This window comes from Cyphellophora attinorum (genome assembly GCF_001299255.1).
Source record: "Cyphellophora attinorum strain CBS 131958 chromosome Unknown Contig4, whole genome shotgun sequence".
Lineage (NCBI taxonomy): Eukaryota > Fungi > Ascomycota > Eurotiomycetes > Chaetothyriales > Cyphellophoraceae > Cyphellophora > Cyphellophora attinorum.
Window position 1 is genome coordinate 871,034 of NW_017253232.1, and position 17,826 is coordinate 888,859.

General features: G+C 53.4%; 5 protein-coding genes across 5 annotated transcripts; 3 read left to right on the plus strand and 2 right to left on the minus strand.

The window, feature by feature from the left end:
- Window positions 1–9: 9 nt before the first annotated feature.
- Window positions 10–2,379, minus strand: AB675_6442 (putative AAA domain-containing protein; the record flags this gene model as incomplete). The annotated part of the gene is made up of 1 exon (XM_018146735.1): window positions 10–2,379. One exon carries the CDS (start codon window positions 2,377–2,379, stop codon window positions 10–12), a length of 2,370 nt encoding a protein of 789 aa, XP_018004009.1.
- Window positions 2,380–2,899: 520 nt separating this feature from the next.
- On the plus strand, window positions 2,900–6,660 carry AB675_6443 (uncharacterized protein; the record flags this gene model as incomplete). The annotated part of the gene is made up of 2 exons (XM_018146736.1): window positions 2,900–6,051; window positions 6,135–6,660. 2 exons carry the CDS (start codon window positions 2,900–2,902, stop codon window positions 6,658–6,660), a joined length of 3,678 nt encoding a protein of 1,225 aa, XP_018003690.1.
- A 499-nt stretch (window positions 6,661–7,159) lies between these two features.
- On the minus strand, window positions 7,160–7,764 carry AB675_6444 (uncharacterized protein; the record flags this gene model as incomplete). The annotated part of the gene is made up of 3 exons (XM_018146737.1): window positions 7,160–7,213; window positions 7,261–7,572; window positions 7,621–7,764. 3 exons carry the CDS (start codon window positions 7,762–7,764, stop codon window positions 7,160–7,162), a joined length of 510 nt encoding a protein of 169 aa, XP_018004092.1.
- A 459-nt stretch (window positions 7,765–8,223) lies between these two features.
- Window positions 8,224–13,032, plus strand: AB675_6445 (Helicase swr1; the record flags this gene model as incomplete). Its single annotated transcript, XM_018146738.1, has 2 exons — window positions 8,224–8,284; window positions 8,339–13,032. The coding sequence occupies 2 exons, from the start codon at window positions 8,224–8,226 to the stop codon at window positions 13,030–13,032; spliced, it is 4,755 nt and encodes a 1,584-aa protein (XP_018003809.1).
- Window positions 13,033–14,436: 1,404 nt separating this feature from the next.
- On the plus strand, window positions 14,437–17,313 carry AB675_6446 (putative polyol transporter 2; the record flags this gene model as incomplete). The annotated part of the gene is made up of 13 exons (XM_018146739.1): window positions 14,437–14,576; window positions 14,636–14,917; window positions 15,024–15,164; window positions 15,216–15,381; window positions 15,522–15,564; window positions 15,648–15,688; window positions 15,758–15,857; window positions 15,934–15,968; window positions 16,018–16,293; window positions 16,343–16,405; window positions 16,455–16,560; window positions 16,631–16,804; window positions 16,892–17,313. 13 exons carry the CDS (start codon window positions 14,437–14,439, stop codon window positions 17,311–17,313), a joined length of 1,989 nt encoding a protein of 662 aa, XP_018003748.1.
- Between the last annotated feature and the right edge of the window lie 513 nt (window positions 17,314–17,826).

Here is a 17,826-nt window from a genome sequence, read left to right on the forward strand (position 1 = left end):
TTCTCAGCCTCAAGAGGCGATCAGGGCGGCCCCTGGGATTTTTTCCCATTCCTTTCGTAATTTCTCGTACATTTTGAGATCCGACTCGCGTACACTCCTTCCTATTTCGGACACGGCAACCTCGAAGTCCTCGGTGGCGACTTTCAACGCGTGTCTGTCAGGTTCCTTGCCAGGGCCCGCCTTGGCTCTGGCGCGTCTAATGGCGACCATGCCTGCTTTATTTTTGAGATGTGCCATATCTGCACCGCTGAACCCGTCACATGGACAGAGCCCGCCCTGTTGGCCATTTTCCACGTAGCCCACCAGTCGATCCATCCGCTCATTCCACGCCATTCCCGGCATATCCTTCGTCTGCGCCTGCAAGATCTCCTTCCTGCCCTTGCCATCCGGCATGCCCACATACACCAAGCTATCGAGCCGCCCGGGCCGTAGCACAGCCTGGTCGATGATATTCGGCCGATTTGTCGCGCCCAGTACGAAGATACCAGCTTTGTCCCCACTCACCCCATCAAGTTCCGTCAAAAGAGTGTTAACAACGCGAGCACTCGCTTCGCTAGAGTCCGCCCTGGGAGGAACCACGCCGTCTAGTTCGTCGAAAAAGATTAAACATGGCACACTCGAGCGCGCGCGCTGAAAGACACTCCTTACAGCCCGCTCCGACTCTCCGACGTATTTATTGAGTAGTTCCGGGCCTTTGACGGCGATGAAGTTCGCGTGGCTCGCGTTAGCGATGGCCCTTGCGAGAAGGGTCTTGCCACAGCCGGGCGGGCCGAAGAGGAGGGCGCCGGAACTCATGGAGATGTTCATGGTGGTGTACATTGCCGGGTTGAGGATTGGCCCGATGATGGATTCGGTGAGGGTGGCGATTATGGGGGTCAGGCCGCCGATTTGGGCGAAGGTTGTGTGAGGGACGGTAGCGAAGCCTTCGCGGAGGGCGGAGGGGGAGACACGGGGGAGGCCGGTGAGGAAGTCGGTTTGGGTTATGGTGATTGTGGTCTGCTCGGGAGGGTGCTGTCGAAGAAACTTCAGCATATTGCGTAGAGCGATGGTTGCCGGACTGAGCTCTTCATCGTGCGCCTGTGTTGACGCCGCAAAGTTCTCCCCAGCTCTGTCATTCTCGTTTTCCGAGGTTCCATTTGTATCTAGCTGCATCGCAGAGGCCTCCACGACTGCTGTATCGGCGGCATCCTGAGCGAGCGTTGCCTGAAAGCGCTTGATGGCAAGGTTGTTGGCTGTTGACACCAAGTCCTTCAAATCGGCACCAACATACCCTGGAGTTCGCCTGGCCATGATCTGGAGGTCGACGTCATCTGCTAGTGCTAGCTTGCTTGTCAGTGCCCGTAGGATCTGATGCCGCATGTCCTCGCTAGGCACATTCATGTGGATTTCTTTATCGAAGCGGCCACCACGCCGCAACGCGGGGTCTAGAGCATCAGGTCTGTTCGTAGCAGCAAGGACCACCACAGTCTTGCCTTCGTTGAGTGCTGGGTCCAGTCCATCCATCAAGGTTGCCAATTGAGCCACTATCCGCTTCTCCATTTCCCGCGACGCAGACTCTCGCTTGGGTGTTATCGCGTCAATCTCGTCTAGAAATAGTAGACATGGCGCAGCCTGCTTAGCTTGTTCGAAGCACTCCCTGAGAGCCTTCTCGGATTCGCCAGACATGCCACTAACAAGCGACGGTGCTGATATGTTGATGAAGTTAACACCGTATTCTGCCGCGATGGCATTGGCTATTGTCGTCTTGCCGCAGCCTGGCGGGCCGTGGATCAAAATCCCTCGCACTGACTGGACCATGGATATCGTCGGGCACATCAGGGGGATTGTGAGGAGGTCTTGGAACTGCTCGACGATAGTATCAACGCCACCTAGGTTTGCCAGGCTGATGTTCGTGGGCGGACTGAGGTTGATTTCTGGCGCTCGTTTTCGCTTCTTACGCGGCGGTTCTTGCGCATTTTTCGTAGAGGTCTCCTCGGCCATGGTTTCGGTGGTCGGGGTAGTCATGCCGTTGGTGGCAGGGGCAGCACTCCATTTGGCGACGATAGATTTGTTCATGGCATTTGACGCCTTATTAGGCGGACCAGGCGTCAAAGGAAGGCGTTGCTGCTGCTGTTCCAGTTCTGCTTCCGAATCTGTTTCTGCAAGATCCTGCCGTATAACGTCCAAGACGCGCTCTATGGAGTCCTCCAGGAGCTTCTTTGGCTTCCTGTTCAAGCTAGAGTTGGAGCGCTTGATCTCATCGTAGATGTTGGCAAAAGTCGGAACAAAAGCGTCCTCGGCGAAAGCGGAGCGCTGGTCAATCACGTTGCGGATGACTTGGTGAACTTCACGATCGAGACCCTGTGTGAGCGAAGTACGGCCCCTTCGGGAGGGCGCCATGGGAGTAGCTGTAGTTCATATGTGATTGGAAAGTGATTGAAGAGTCATCGTAGTCCCAGCTTTCAAAAATAATTTTCCGTGAGTCAAAGGCCGCCCCACGGGTACAAACCTTAGAAAACTTCGAATGCCGCTTTAGCTCAGCCTTGCCCAAACTTCCATGTCTGGGGACCTTTGGCGTTCTGGACCCTGGAATCTGTCGCTGTCCTATGTGCGCTTCTGGCATGTGAATCTGGGGTACTCCCAGGTACCAGACTCCATGCCTCATTCCTGCAATTCACATTAAGCGTGCTGACTGCGCCAGCCTCGTCAGTATCTCAACTCATCAGATATCGGTCGCCTCTGTGCCAGCTACCGCTTCCCGCACTTTGTCGCCATTAGTGCTCCGAACGACCGATCTAATCCCGCTCAGACGAAGCACCCCGAATACAGCCGCATTCATCTGCTAGGCACCCGCCGGTAGCAATGACATGAGCGCATAATCAATGCTGGCTCCAGATCTCGACAGGCGCATCGTGCCTTGATGCCAGTACTGAACCCTTTCCTGCGGGCGCTCTTCCAGAGTAGTGTGCTGGGACACGCCCTCCCGGCCCAGAATTACATCCTCCTTGTACCAACTACAGAGTCCCTGATATATGGTCTCGATCGCGAGACCGGGAAGCGATATGCCGACCAAAGCGACGATGAAGACTTCCTCGCCGCCCATATACTACGAGTGCCGCCACCGGTGGGCAAGGAGACACCCAACGTACGAGACAGCCGCGGGAAGGCCAAAACGTACTCTACAGTCAATGCGCGGACTGTCATAGTCAAGGAGAATGTCGTCTTCACCAATAAGGGCTTCAAGCAGTTGACACAGGCCCAAATACTGCAGGATGCTATTTACCACTCGACTGGCAGCGACATGCAGCAGTGGCTGTTGTACTATATATCAAAACCACTGACTGGGTCATGGGAGGCAGATCCGGTGAAGCCCGCGCTGTTGGACCAGCCACGACCGCAAGCGGAACCAGTCGACTCTTCACAGCCCAAGAAGAAGGACATCAAGTCTTTCAATGAGCTGCTGAACAACTTTCCTATGATCGCGAGGCAGATGCAACCTGGACTGGAGAGACTATTCAACGAATTTGGGAAAGAGCTAGGGAGACCTCTGCCGCCACCTCCGTCCGTTGAGGACTCTGCAGAACCATCACTGAGCGGCACAACGCAAGTCTCGGAGAATGGTTCGATCAAGTCGAATGGCTCTGTCAAACTACCGCTCAATCATGAAGGGTTCTTTGAGGATGAAGAGGACCTGATGTGCAAAGCACTTGAGACAGCAGTCACAGCTGCCATCGATCTGTTTCAAGGCGTCGACAAGCAGCAGCTTTCACTACTCGGAGCGACTACCGATCTGACCGGACCTGCTGTCGAACGCCTGATAGAGCGCTATGTGTCTGAATCGGTTCATGATAATCTCCTGTTCCCGAAGCTGTGTGCTTTCCACAAACCGCACGATCAAGAGCTCGATCGGCGAATACGACAGATGGACAGTCTGGATGTGTCTCAAGTCGGCATTGCTCTCGAAGACGGTAGAGATAGCAAGCGCGACCTCCTTGTCCGCATTGATAGCGGCGTCAAAGCATTCCGACAGATGGGCGTGGCTGGTAGTCCACAGCAAATGCTCGACGTGCTGCTGGCTACGCAGAAGGCGGTCTCGGAGAGCGGACGCGCTGCTTCAATTGCGGATGACGAGAAGAGGGCAACACAGATGACGATCAATGCCGACATTTTGGTTTCGCTGCTCCTCTTGGTCGTGATAAGATCGCAAATCCGACATTTGCAAGCTCGCCTTTCATATATGCAACGCTTCATCTACATCGAAGATGTCGAGAGCGGCGAGGCTGGCTATGCTTTGAGCACTCTTGAGGCAGTCTTGACGTACCTAGCACGTGGCTCTGGTGGTTTGCGGCAAGCGTCGAAGCAGAACAAAGCTCTGTGGGATGCAATCAAGTCTGGAAACATGGAAGAGACGCGATCGGTGTACCAAGGCGACACCCCGATCGTCTGTGATGAGGTTGTCGCTGAGCCAGAGGAGCGACCGGTGCTTTCAAGAGGCTCATCATACTCCAACACCAATGGATCATTATCACGAAAGTCGTCGCATGACGATGGTGGCCTATCACATGTATTTCCATTCCAGAAAGCACCCACGAAGAAGAAGAAGCGAGTACAAATGGCAGCTAGGAGCCTTTCCATCTCCTCGACCGTGTCCTTACTATCCAGAACGGCGACCCTTGAGACGACCTTGAGTGGAATAGAGGGTGACACGTCCGTGTCCTCGCTTTCGCAGACGCAAGATCCGACCGGCAATTCGGCATTAATGATGGCGGTGGAGAGCCAACAAATTCCAATCTTACAGTACCTGCTCAGTCTAGACGAGTACTATCCGACCCCAGTAGTACTGGAAGACACGACTACAGAGGGCACAACATTACTCAGTGCCGCCATCCAGCTCGCTAATATCGACCTGGTCAAGTGCTTGCTCGAGTATTTAGAAGCAAATGTCGAAGAAGGCACCTTCCGCGACTACTTAGCTAAGCAGGACAGTAGAGGACGGAGCGCGGCTCATTACATCTTTAACACACCAGAGATGATATCAGAGCTCGCAACACTTCTGCCATGGAGGCAACAAGACAAGATCGGACACACACCACTGTTTGCGATTTGCAGAACATATGACCATACAGACTACAGTAACATGGTGTCGGAAGCCCTCGAGGCCGCGAGAGTGGCACAAGGAGACGAGATGCCACTTCGACTTGAAGACCACCAGGACAATAAGAGCAATTGTCTACTGCACATTGTGAAGGACGCCAACATCATGGTTCGCATGCTGAACCAATGTGATGTCGATCCGAATATGATGAATGACAAGAAATTTACGCCACTCATGCTCGCCAGCAAGTATGGTCGAGTCGACATGGTTCGCATCTTCTTCGGCGATCCCCGAGTCGACCTGCATCTGAAGGAGGCAAGAGGGCTGACAGCTGTCGAGTTGGCCAAGGATGACGAAGTCCGCAATCGAATCGACGACCTGTCCCTTTTCTCGAACACAGCTACGAGCAACGTACCCGACTCCTCCGGTCGCATCACCGCCATCGTGCGCTCCTATTTCGTAGAAGACGGCTCAACTCGCTTCGTCCTCAAGTCCGGCGCCCCAAATGCCGCCGTCTCCGCCACGACCTACACCATCACCACCAGCCGTCGTTCGCTCCAGGACTTCGAGAATCTTGCCAAGTGGCTCTCAATGGACCACCCAGCCTCATACATCCCGGCCATGAACGCCTCAAACTTTCGCTCACCCTTCGCTCTACACGCCAAACCTTCGCGGGCAGCACTTTACGAATCACAAACCCACGTCGACCGCTTCCTCAAGATCATGATGTCGCATCCAACATTCAGCACCCACGAAATGCTCTGGGAGTTCTTCCTCGTGCCAGACATGGCACCTGAAGTAATCGCGCAGCGCGCCAAATTGAAGGGGCAATTGACACAGGAGCGGATCTCGGACGACTACGAGCCCATGACCCAACCCTCCGACCTCAAAGACGTCGAATCCGTAATCAACCACTCCCGCGACATCGTCCGCCGCGTCAGCATCCACACGCGCAACCTCATCCGTAAGGGCTTCGCGTACGTGCACGCGCAGAATGATCTCGCTAGCGCCACCAGCCTCTTCACCACGGGGATGAGCACGCTGGGCCCACAAATGGGAGCAACGACCCTTCCAAAATCACACACCGACGCCCTGTCGAAATACGCGTCTCTACTTCCGAGCAACCCGCCTCCAACCCCTTGAACAACTACATCTCCTCCCTCCTCGCGCTCCATTCTACCACCCTGGCGGTCCAAACCGCCCTCCTCCGGTCCTCCAGCCTGATAACGCAAATCCAAGCCGCGAATCGCACCCTCGCGAGATCTCGCGCCAACTTGCTCTCAAATTCTGTTCCCAAGAAAGGACCTCTTGGGATAAGTCTTCCCGGTTCAGAGGAAAGCAGGTTGCGGAGCATGAAGGAGGCGGAAAACAAGATTTTGGAGAGTGAGGCGGAGATTGATAGCCGGGGAAGGACATTGAGGTATACGCAGGAGGTAGTGTTGGGGGAGCTGGCGGGGTGGACGAGTTGGAAGGGAGTGGTGGGGCGGGAGGAGGTGAGGAGGTTGGTTGGTGGGGTTGTGGTAAGGGAGAGGGAACGGTTGAGGGGGATGGAACGGGTGTTGAGGGCGGTGCAGAAAGGAGGGTGAGTCGGGACCTGGAGTGGGCTTGGAATTTCAAGTGCTGCTTCGTCCAGGAAATTGGCTTGGGCTATAGACAGGCGGACAGTGGCCACTGCTGCTCGCTTCCTACACGTACACTACTAGTAATGACACGGGGCCAGGACTTAGGATCCTGTAGGCTCAACAAGTCTTTCGTGATCGCCCACAATGCCTACCTAGGTAAGAGTCAACAGTGTGGAACTTAAGGAACAATAAATAACCATAATTCAAAAGCCTATTAAGACAAGTTTCTCGAATGGCCTTCGGAATTTCGAGTCTTTGGGTCTTTGGCGATGTATCATGTCAATGTGAGCACGCAGGCAAAGGTCCTGCAACGGGTGACGGCACAAAGTGTCTGGGATGCAGCATGGGAGCGTGACTATCGAGGATTTGGTCTTTCGTGATACGCATTTCTGGTACAGAAGCCGTAAAGCAAGCCAGTATTTCGCCTTCAGACTCTGCACGACAGGGCAGGAAGCTATACTGGTCACATCTCAAACTCCTTCTCCGTTGTCTCCAGCGTGTCACCCTTCTGGAATGCCTTGTCGCTGTTAGTTCTGTTAACCTCAAGATTTGACGCTAACTCACTCTGACTGCACCCATGCCTCCCAGTTCCCTATCGAGCCCACCCTCATATTCCTTCGGAAATACTGGGTAGTCTGGCATTGTAGCATAAACCGCGTAGCTCAATGCACCGATGCAGCCGAGGAAGCCTAGCCACATGATACCTGCTCTGGCTGGGCTCATGTGTGTGTACTCATATAACGAGAACATTCCCAAGACATCATTGTCCTCGTGAACAGGTTCGCCCCAGTTTCTCCGCTCGATCTTGTCGGTCCAGTCGGCATAGGGATCGCGGTATTGGCGTTTGATCCTGGGAGGGTTGATCCAGCCGCCGTTCTACGCAGTATGTGAGTGTAAATCTGGAACAGCGTTTCTGATGCGTACCTCGAGTTCCTCTGTCTCTTCCTTCTTCTCCTCGGCCTGCCTGCGCATGGCTACTGAGAACTGAGCTCTTGGAATGTGGGTTGAAGGCCGTAGTGAAGGTCGCGCTGACCGCGCAGCGGCGGTAGCAATCCGTCGGGATAGCATGGCGACAGCGGAGGCAGGTTTCGAGCTCAGCTGTCGCCTTTGAAGGCGGTGGACGTCGGTGTTTTGTGATATAGGAGCTTAGAGGGAGGTCGAGTAAGGGCTGAGGTCAGTGAAGTTGAAGTGATCAATCCCGGCTGTGATTGGTCGAACAGGGCTTGGAGACTTCGAAATGCACCTTCTAGGCGGCTTCGAGCATCGCATCTCCTCATTCTTGCCCAATACCAAAAAATCAGTCGCGTTGACTTCAACTCCTGCGCAAGCACGCAAATCAATCTGTCTTTCCTTCAAACTTCGTGAGGGTAATCTTTGAGGTCCATAGAGTAATTGTATCGTCATTCAAGTGATATAAACTGGTATTGGCGGAGCATAGTGGACGCAGTTTGTATGAGAGGGCGCGGATCAGATTGTTTGCCATGACCGGCAACGCTGCCGAAGACGCAGACCATCTCAATCGACCCAATGCACGACACCAATGGCTATCATTCATCAGAACAAGAGCCACATGTCAACGGTCATCATGGTAAGCTTCCGATCAGACTCGTACTTGGTCTTCATAGTCTAATCGCGCTATCAGTCAAAGGCGAAGATAACCTCGATACCCCTCCGCCGCGAGATACTCCCTTGGACAATGGAATCGACGGTCGAACCAAAGTTGAGGAGTCCGAGACGCCGCCAGCCAAGAGACGGAAGCTTGCAGATACCAATGGGTCCATCAAACTGCCGCGACCAATCTCGCCGCCGTGGAAGAGAGTTGCTGCCGAAGGCCCTACCTCCTTCACTCTTGATGGCCGAAGAAAATCTGGACGGACAAACGCCGTACCTCTGGAATTGCAGCCACAGTCAAAGACCAGGCAGACCCGAGCCGCCTTCGGTAAAGCCGCCGGCGACCAAAAATCGCAGAAGCCTACTTACAGCGTCAGTCAAAGGAAGCAAACAGCAACCCAGCAACCGAGTATCAAGACCACTCCAGCGTCGGCTTCTACTAAGCGCGTCGTAACGCCCAAGAATAATAAAGAATCACATCATGCGCCACGAGCGCGCTCCAAATCGCATCAGAGATCGCGGTCAAAGTCTGGCAGCATGCCATCTAAGACCTCAAAAGTGGCAGAGTTGGAGGCTCAGCTCGCAGCACTGAAGAATGCTCGCCGCACGATGACTAATGGTCATGATCAAGAGTCAACCGACGAGAGCTCCGAGGAATCAGACGACTCAGCGGCCTCAGTACAGCACTCATCCACACCACTGCATCTTCGGAAGGTCAATTTCCGCGTCCATCTGCCCAAGCCAACGATCGTTACACCTGCGAACATACCGACGGGCAAGAAATATGTTACGTTTGAGGAGTTCCTAGCGAAGGACGACACAGAGTACCGCTTGGGCGTGGACGTCTTGTCAACGGAACAGATACAAAGGGAAGCGGCGATGCGCAATAGAGTATATCAAGCGCGAAAGCGAGGGGGCGTGCTACATGGAAATACATCTCGTGCATCCATCAACGCCAGCAAGCCCATCAATTTTGATCATCAATACTCTCATCGCGACCACCTCAACGTACATGCCGGCTATTTCTACAAGTTGATGGTCAGCGAGCACCGAACACACAAGAAGCAGGCGGAGATCATCGCACATGAAGCCAAACGCTACGTCGAGGCAAAAGCTCTTCAGAACAGGGTCAAGACGGTCGAGGAGCTTGAGCATGAAGCTTTCCTTGTGCGCCGTGCGGCGTATCGGACTGTTGTCAAAGACGTCGATAAGCTATGGGCTGCTGTTCTGGATGAAGTTGAAGCTATGCGTCGCAAAGAATACGAAGATGAAAAGCAGGCCGAGAACAAGCGTCACCTCGAACGAGTCCTGGATCGTACAACCCAAATGCTGGCCGCCGACGCAGAAGACTCAATCTTAGATAGCGCCGATGCCACTGACGAGGACTCTGAGAATGACGATGGCATTGACGGTAGCGACGATGGAAGCGACAACAGTGAGCAAATGTCGGATTCAACCTCTGACTCGAGCAGCCATGCTGCGCCTGAGGACAACGATGCAGATCTGAGTGTGGAACAGCTTCGAGCGAAATATGAGAACCTACCGGATCTGGAGAAATCCATGGATGCTGATGTAGACATGGACTCCAATCCTGCAAGCCCTGCCGTTGATGACGATGAGAGCGATCCCGAGACGGAAATGGACAGCGAATTCGACTCTGACGGAAGCGAGGACGATGATGAGGAATCGGGCTCGGATGCGGAAGAAGCAGAGGAGGACAGCCGTGGCTTGCTTGGTCTGTTCTTCTCCAAGAAAGAGCTGAAGGAAGCTGCTGCTGACGAAGAGCCCTCCACGCCTACCGTCGGGGATGATGAGGCTAAGGATACCTCTGAGCAAGCGACTCGTTCTTCTCCACTGATAGAAGAGTTGCCTACGGATGCCGACACTCCGATGCAGGAAGCTGTGAACGGTGCAGGGGACGACGAGACTATGGGACGCGCCACTGAAGATGCCGAGCCCACACAAGATCGTTCTGAAACACAGCAAGCCGTTGCCAAGGCTGAAATTGCGATGACGCCAGACCGTCAGATCGGTGAGAGTCCTAGTAGCGCAGCGTCACCACAAACTTCAGTCACCGGCAAAGCCTCGGCTCCAGAGTCGATGTCTTCAGTCGAGCCACCAGTGGACCCACTGCCACAAGAGGCCAACGAGGACAAGACTTCCAGCATCAAGACGCCGGTGCCTAAGCTGCTACGTGGTGTGTTGCGAACCTACCAACATGAAGGCCTGGACTGGATGGCCACATTGTACGCCAACGGACGAAGCGGGATACTTGCTGATGAGATGGGCCTCGGAAAGACCATTCAGAGCATTGCCTTACTAGCTCACCTGGCGGAAGTTCACGAAGTTTGGGGACCTCACCTAATCGTTGTGCCAACCAGCGTGATGCTGAATTGGGAGATGGAGTTCAAAAAGTTCTTGCCTGGCTTCAAAATTTTGACCTACTATGGCTCAATCGAGGAACGGAAAAACAAGCGCCGCGGCTGGCTGGATGAGAACAGCTTCAACGTCTGCATCACGTCGTATCAGCTGGTCTTGCAAGATCAAGCTTCCTTCAAGAGACGAGCATGGCAGTACATGATTCTGGATGAAGCCCACAACATCAAGAACTTCCGTTCAGATCGATGGCAGACTATGATGACGTTCAACACCCAGGCTCGACTATTGCTCACCGGCACGCCTCTTCAGAACAATTTAACAGAACTTTGGTCATTGTTGTTCTTCTTGCACTATGGCCAAGAAACGAATGACCAGGATGATGCATTTGCTGGCCTGAAGGAATGGTCTGAATGGTTCAAGAAACCCGTCGAATCGATCATGGAGCAGAACAAGCAAGTTCTAGATGCAGAAGACAAGGAACAGGTGTCAAAGCTTCACAAAGTCATCCGTCCGTTTCTGCTGCGTCGTCTGAAAGCCGACGTGGAAAAGCAGATGCCCCTGAAGTACGAACACGTTGAGCTTTGTCGGCTCTCAAAACGCCAGCGTCAGCTCTACGATGGCTTCATGTCAAGAGCGCAAACCAAAGAGACGCTTGCTTCTGGCAACTACTTGTCGATCATCAATGCCCTTATGCAGCTACGGAAGGTGTGCAACCATCCCGATCTGTTCGAGACACGACCGATCAACACGTCTTTCGCAATGTCAAAGTCGGTTGCTTCCGATTTCGACATCCAGAACCTTTTGATCCAACGAAGGACGCAGAAAGCTATGGCTGACAAAGTCAATCTCGACTTCTTGCAGCTCGTGCCCATATGCCGTGAGAACCTTTCGTATATCGACTACCACGAATCTACAGGACATCATGCCTTCCACCAGATCAAGAGCCTGCGCGACAAACAAAATCGACGAATCGACCATCAGGGTATATGGTCCGGCGAGAGTAGGTTGAGTGTTCTGCAATCACTCGACAATGTCAAGAAGCAAGCTCGCTATAGACAGCTTGATCAGCTCATGTACCAAGAAGCATATCGGCATCATGCTCATCCGGTCTATGGACGCGGACTTATCGAGAAACTCACATGCGAGACGACTTACGACAAATTGGCCCATCTATCGAGCGATAGAATCATGACGAAGTTCTGGGAGCGCGAGATCCCGGTTGAGTCGCTGCAACTCGTACAATCGATCGACAATCGTTCACGGGCCATGCAGCCGCTCGTGGAGAAGTACGCTTGTATCACTCCGGCAGCTGTGGCCAATGACATGAGCTCTCTGGCGGTCACTGACGCAGGCGCTGTGGCATTGCGACAAACGCCCGCTGCTCAGGGTTCAGATCCGTTTCATGAAGCCCGGATGAAGCTGTCGATTGCCTTTCCCGACAAGAGGTTGCTGCAGTACGATTGTGGGAAGTTGCAGCGACTGGACCAGCTCCTGCGCAAGCTACAAGCCGGCGGACATAGGGCACTGATCTTTACGCAGATGACAAAGGTTCTCGACATCCTGGAGCAGTTCCTCAATATCCACGGACATCGGTACCTGCGACTCGACGGCGCGACAAAGATCGAGCAGCGACAATTGTTGACTGAACGCTTCAACAACGACAAACGCATCCTGGCTTTCATTCTCTCCTCGCGATCTGGTGGGCTCGGCATCAATCTGACCGGTGCAGACACGGTCATCTTCTACGACTTGGACTGGAATCCGGCCATGGATAAGCAGTGTACTGATCGTGCTCATCGAATTGGCCAGACTCGTGATGTACACATCTACAGATTCGTCTCTGAGCACACCATTGAGTCCAATATTCTGCGCAAAGCAAATCAGAAGCAGCTTCTGGATGATGTGGTCATTCAAGAGGGTGATTTTACGACAGACTATTTGAACAAAACCACTTATCGGGACATGCTCGATGACGCCCCTGACGATGATGATGTCGCCGGAGCAGCCATGGATCGTGTGCTTGGCAACGATCGGACGAATGCTACAGCATTCGAGCAAGCAGAGGAGAGAGAGGACATCGTCGCCGCGAAAGAAGCCGCCAAAGAAGATCAACATGCCGACGACGGCGACTTCGAGGAGAAAGCTGCGGCGACAGAGGCCTCCAGCAAAGCTCAGACTCCTGGTCCAGGTGCTGAAGTTAACGACGACGAGGCCGAGCATCATATCGACAATTACATGATCAAGCTCCAGAGATTCTTGCTGAGAGATGTGCCTCTTGCACCACCGAAGGATAGGAGCAAGAAGGGGAAGCGGTATAGGGATGAGCATCGCGTTAGACGGCGATGAAGACAAACACAAGGGGGAGGATTCATTGTACTAGTACGACGACTCAGCATTCTTTCGAGCGCAAGTGTACATCATCAATCAGCGGCATGATCAAGCGCATCCTAAAAGTATGCGGATTGGATAGCGTGGGTAGAAAGACAACAGCCGCAAGGTTGGCGAAACAAACAGAAAACGGTCTTCCAGAGCTCTGGCAATGCCGCAAAACATTGCCGTTCTGGGGACACCTGTGTTGCCGTTACTTCCTTCACCAGTACTTTCGGGAGGCAAAGGACCGTTCGATCCCAAGCTCAAAAGTTCGTTAGGTTGTGTGCTCTCGCTCCTGCTGTATGTATCACGCGACTTGCGCTCGTATTTGACTTGACATCTGAATGACCGCACGGCTGTGAAGGAGGCGGAGGTGCGCATCCGAAATCAAAGCGGTCATCTGCCTCCAACCGCCATGAAGACTCACAAGCCCCGGTGCAATTTGCATATGCCTAGAAAGCGCCAAGCCATAGGAAGCATGCGATACCTAGAGGGGCTTTTCAGGCCATCACTCCGTCCTACAGAAAGAACCTCCTCGCGAAGTCAAAATGAACTTCGATCAGTTTCTACACTCTCTTTTGCAATACCTTCTCAGTATTTTCAGCTCGTTCAATGGGCCACTCCACAACTCGTAACGTGGACATGGATCAACAAGCTTGAACAGCGTCCAAGAAGACCCAAGACTGCCCAAGACTCATCCCAAGCCAAAGCTTCAAGCGAACCTATTGACACGTCGATCAATGGCCTTGGCCGATGAGATGAACTGGTCTTGGCACATGCACGATCCCTCTCCTCTGTGCCCTTGGAAGGAGGGGAGGCCTGGAAAGAACGAGCACGGGCCATGACCTTTTCTCCTCTCCTGCAACAACGACCTGAAGACACAGGAAGACCATGCTTGATCGGGCTACACAAGGACCACCAAGTCCCCAGATCGACGGCACCACTCGCACAAGGCAACTCAGAAACCGTGTCTGTGCTCCTCTCGTGGCTGAAAGTGACTGCACAGCTCGCGTCTTGGTCGTTGAGTGCTGGCGTTGCACCAAAATTATTCAACTGGCGAGACATCAGACCTGGACTTCTCGTTTCCCCTCCCGAAGTCGCTCCTGCAGCGTATAAGTATTCAGCTTGACCCACTTGCCTTCGACAGTGCCCAACTCAAGGTAGGATCACTGGGCTGTGGATTTAAGCAACACACCTCGATTGTCCCTTCCCTTGCGTCTGTCACACGGCAGACAGCTTGTGTCGTAAAGCTTTGCTGAACCAAATCTCCTCCGAACTTACTTTCAGATTCGACTCATACTTTTCTAAGACTCCGCCAAAGGCCGTCTCGCAGCCCCGACCCCACAACCAACCCGAGCCTGCAAGGACCTCCCCGTCAAGATGGCAGACAACAAGGGCATTAGCACCGACCAAGCGCCTGTCGATAGCGGCCGGCGAGGCTCTCTGCGCGACAACCTCTACGGCGACGAAAGCAAGCGCAAAGTCAGCATCGCCGCCATGACGTCCAACTTGACCGGCGAGTACGTTGCCCTCCCTAACACAAACCATCCCACAGCCAACTCACAGCCTGAACCAACAGAATCCGCAACCCTCTCGCCAATGTTTCCCGCGAACAGCTCATGGCCGACGTGGACGACTATGCTGGCAAGAACGATCTTAATGATATCTTGCCAATCCTACGCAAGGCCGCTCTCGTCGCTCAGAACCCAGCTGGGTTTGAGGAGATGCCTGAGCTCGATGATGATGAAAGGGATCACCTCCGCGACGAGGTCACCCACCGATGGCGACATCCGAAGATGCTGTATTTCACTATCATCATGAACTCGGTCGCTGCTGCTATCCAGGGATGGGATCAGACAGGGTAAGTGAGATATGAAGTATAGTGGTTCAGGCAAAAGGGCAAATCCCCTGGCCAGGGTTGTCATCAAGTGTGCTTGAGTAACATATTTTAACACCACTCTCACTAGGTCGAATGCTGCCAATTTGGGCTTTCCAATTGAGTTCGGCATCCAAGATCACCCTGAGGTGGACTGTACGCCGAATTGCAGCAGGAATACCTGGATCATCGGCTTTGTGAACAGTGCTCCATACATCGCTATCGCGCTCTTGTAAGCATTCTCCTGAACATCCACAGCGGTCTGGCTAACGCGAGGCGACAGTACGGCTTGGATCTCTGATCGTTTCAACGACTGGATCGGCCGCAGAGGGACAATCTTCATTGCGGCAATCTTTTCGCTTATCGCACCCTTTGGCATGGCTCTTTGCCAGACCTGGGGACAGCTGGTGGCGTGCAGGATGCTTCTCGGCATCGGGATGGGACTGAAGGTGCGTCTTGAAGTATCTATTTCACTCCTTTTGCAACAGTGCGACTCTTCATGATTTTCGACCAGGCGAGACATCAGTCCTCTGATTCTGGCTCTCCTCCGATATGTATTCTTAGCATGTCATGCTAAGAGATGTGATAGGAAGTGACTGTGCCTGTCTTCTCAGCCGAGAATGCTCCTACCAGTGAGTGCCCTTTGGCAGCCACCACGGAATCGTCCTCGTAGTACATGCGGCAATCGAAGATGACTGACAACTCGGAACTCTAGGCGTTAGAGGTGGCCTTGTCATGTCCTGGCAAGTCTGGACGGTGAGTTACACACATTCAGCAACCATACAGAATCATGCTGTTAGGAGAACTGACACAACCGGTCTTCAGGCGTTCGGTATCTTCTTAGGCACATGCGCCAACCTTGCCGTTAAAGATGTCCCAGATATTGCGTGGCGCTTGCAGCTCGGAAGCGCTTTCATACCTGCCGGTGAGTCTCCCATGATAGCAGCAACAGGGAAGCGCTCTGAGTAGTCTACCCGATAGCTGACAATTCGGTGTTGTAGTACCTCTGTGCATCGGTATCTACTTCTGTCCAGAGGTGAGTTGACCGATCGTCCTGGACGCAATGAGACTGATATGATCTCCAGTCACCGCGATGGCTCATGAAGAAAGGTCATCATGCCAAGGCCTATCGTTCTCTGCTTCGTCTACGTAATAGTCCATTGCAGGCTGCCAGGGATCTGTATTATGTCAATGCACAGTTGGTGCAAGAGGAAGTGCTGGTCGAAGAGTCTGCTGTCGCGAAGACTGGAAACATGTTCACTAGATTTGTTGAGCTTTTCACCATTCCCAGAATTCGTCGCGCAACACAGGCTAGCGGCATCATAATGATCGGTCAACAAATGTGTGGCATCAACATCATTGTGAGTTCAGGGTGTCCTCTACTCCACACTACTCGTTCGCTGATCAGAGAAACAAGGCCTTCTACTCATCACTGTATTTGCCGAGGCAGGTGCTTCGTACACTGGAGCCTTGGTAAGTACTCGATACCCGAAGCGGTTCGATAACCACTGACAACGCAAAGCTCGCCTCTTGGGGCTTCGGTTTGATCAACTTCCTGTTCGCATGGCCTGCGGTGTGGACGATTGACACGTTTGGCCGTCGAGCCCTGCTACTCTTCACCCATCCGAGTAAGTGCACGGCGTGCCGCCAGCTGAGCACATCCAATCAGTATGGATCTCGTCAACTGACCTTTGATAGACATGTTCTGGCCCCTCCTGGCTGCTGGCTTCTGCTTCTGGCTGGACGAAGACAATGGCGCGCGTTTGCCACTAATCGCCCTCTTCATCTATATCTTCGATGCCTTCTACTCACCAGGCCAAGGTCCTGTGCCGTTCACCTATAGCGCCGAGGTGTTTCCGCTGTCACACCGCGGTAAGTTACCCCCACGTCCCTTTTGCCCGTGGCCCTCTCTCCATGCATCTAGTCCTGCCACAGCAGTAGCTGACATCCTCCTTACAGAGATCGGCATGAGTTGGGCCGTCGCGACCAACAACTTCTGGGCCACCGTCCTCTCCCTCACCTTCCCCTACATGCTCCGAAGCTTCAAGCCGCAAGGCGCATTCGGTTTCTACGCCGGCCTAAATATCCTGGCTATGCTCATGGTATTCAGCTGGATGCAGGAGACCAAGCAGCGTTCACTTGAAGAGCTCGATTATGTCTTTGCAGTCCCGACTCGTACGCATATGAAGTACCAGTGGGGCACGGTTTTGCTGTGGTGGTTCAATCGGTGGGTTTTGCAGAAGAAGGGCGAGCCGGAGCCGAAGTTGTATAAATTTGATACTGATGCTAGTGGCAATGTGGTGCCTGTGGGTGGTTATGTGGCTGAGGGGGCCAGTGGAAGTGATGATGGTGGGGAGAAGGGCCCTGTTGTGCGGAAGTGATGGTCAGATCCGAAACACTCTTCTGTGACGGATCAAGCGTGACGACCGGGCTGGAGATAATGTAGCCGTGGTGGTGACATAGGGCTTAAGCGTCGTTGGGTCAAATGGTACCGGGTCGTTGAGCCCACTTGCACTCCTTACGGGCTGATCAGATGGGTGCAAGACGGTGGGTGTGGAAAGTCTGTGGATGATGGTATACCCTCTCAAGTACACGAAACTTGAAACTCTCTCAGGCCTTTCTCAATTGCCACTGTCAATATCCCCCGTCAGGTCAGGTAGAGTGAATACACCAGGCAGCAGCCCAATCCTGAATCATGCTCTCAACAGTGAATATCTCCTACGCAAGTTGCCCGACTGATCGCAGCGATCTTCACTGCGTTGGAAGGGTATAAGTAAGTCTCCGTGCCCTCGCATTGTTCTTCCTCTTTCTTCACAAACGGCAAAACCCACGTCGACACTTGTCACGTCGAGATAGCATCGTCTACTACTCGATGGGGCGAGCTTCTCCCACAA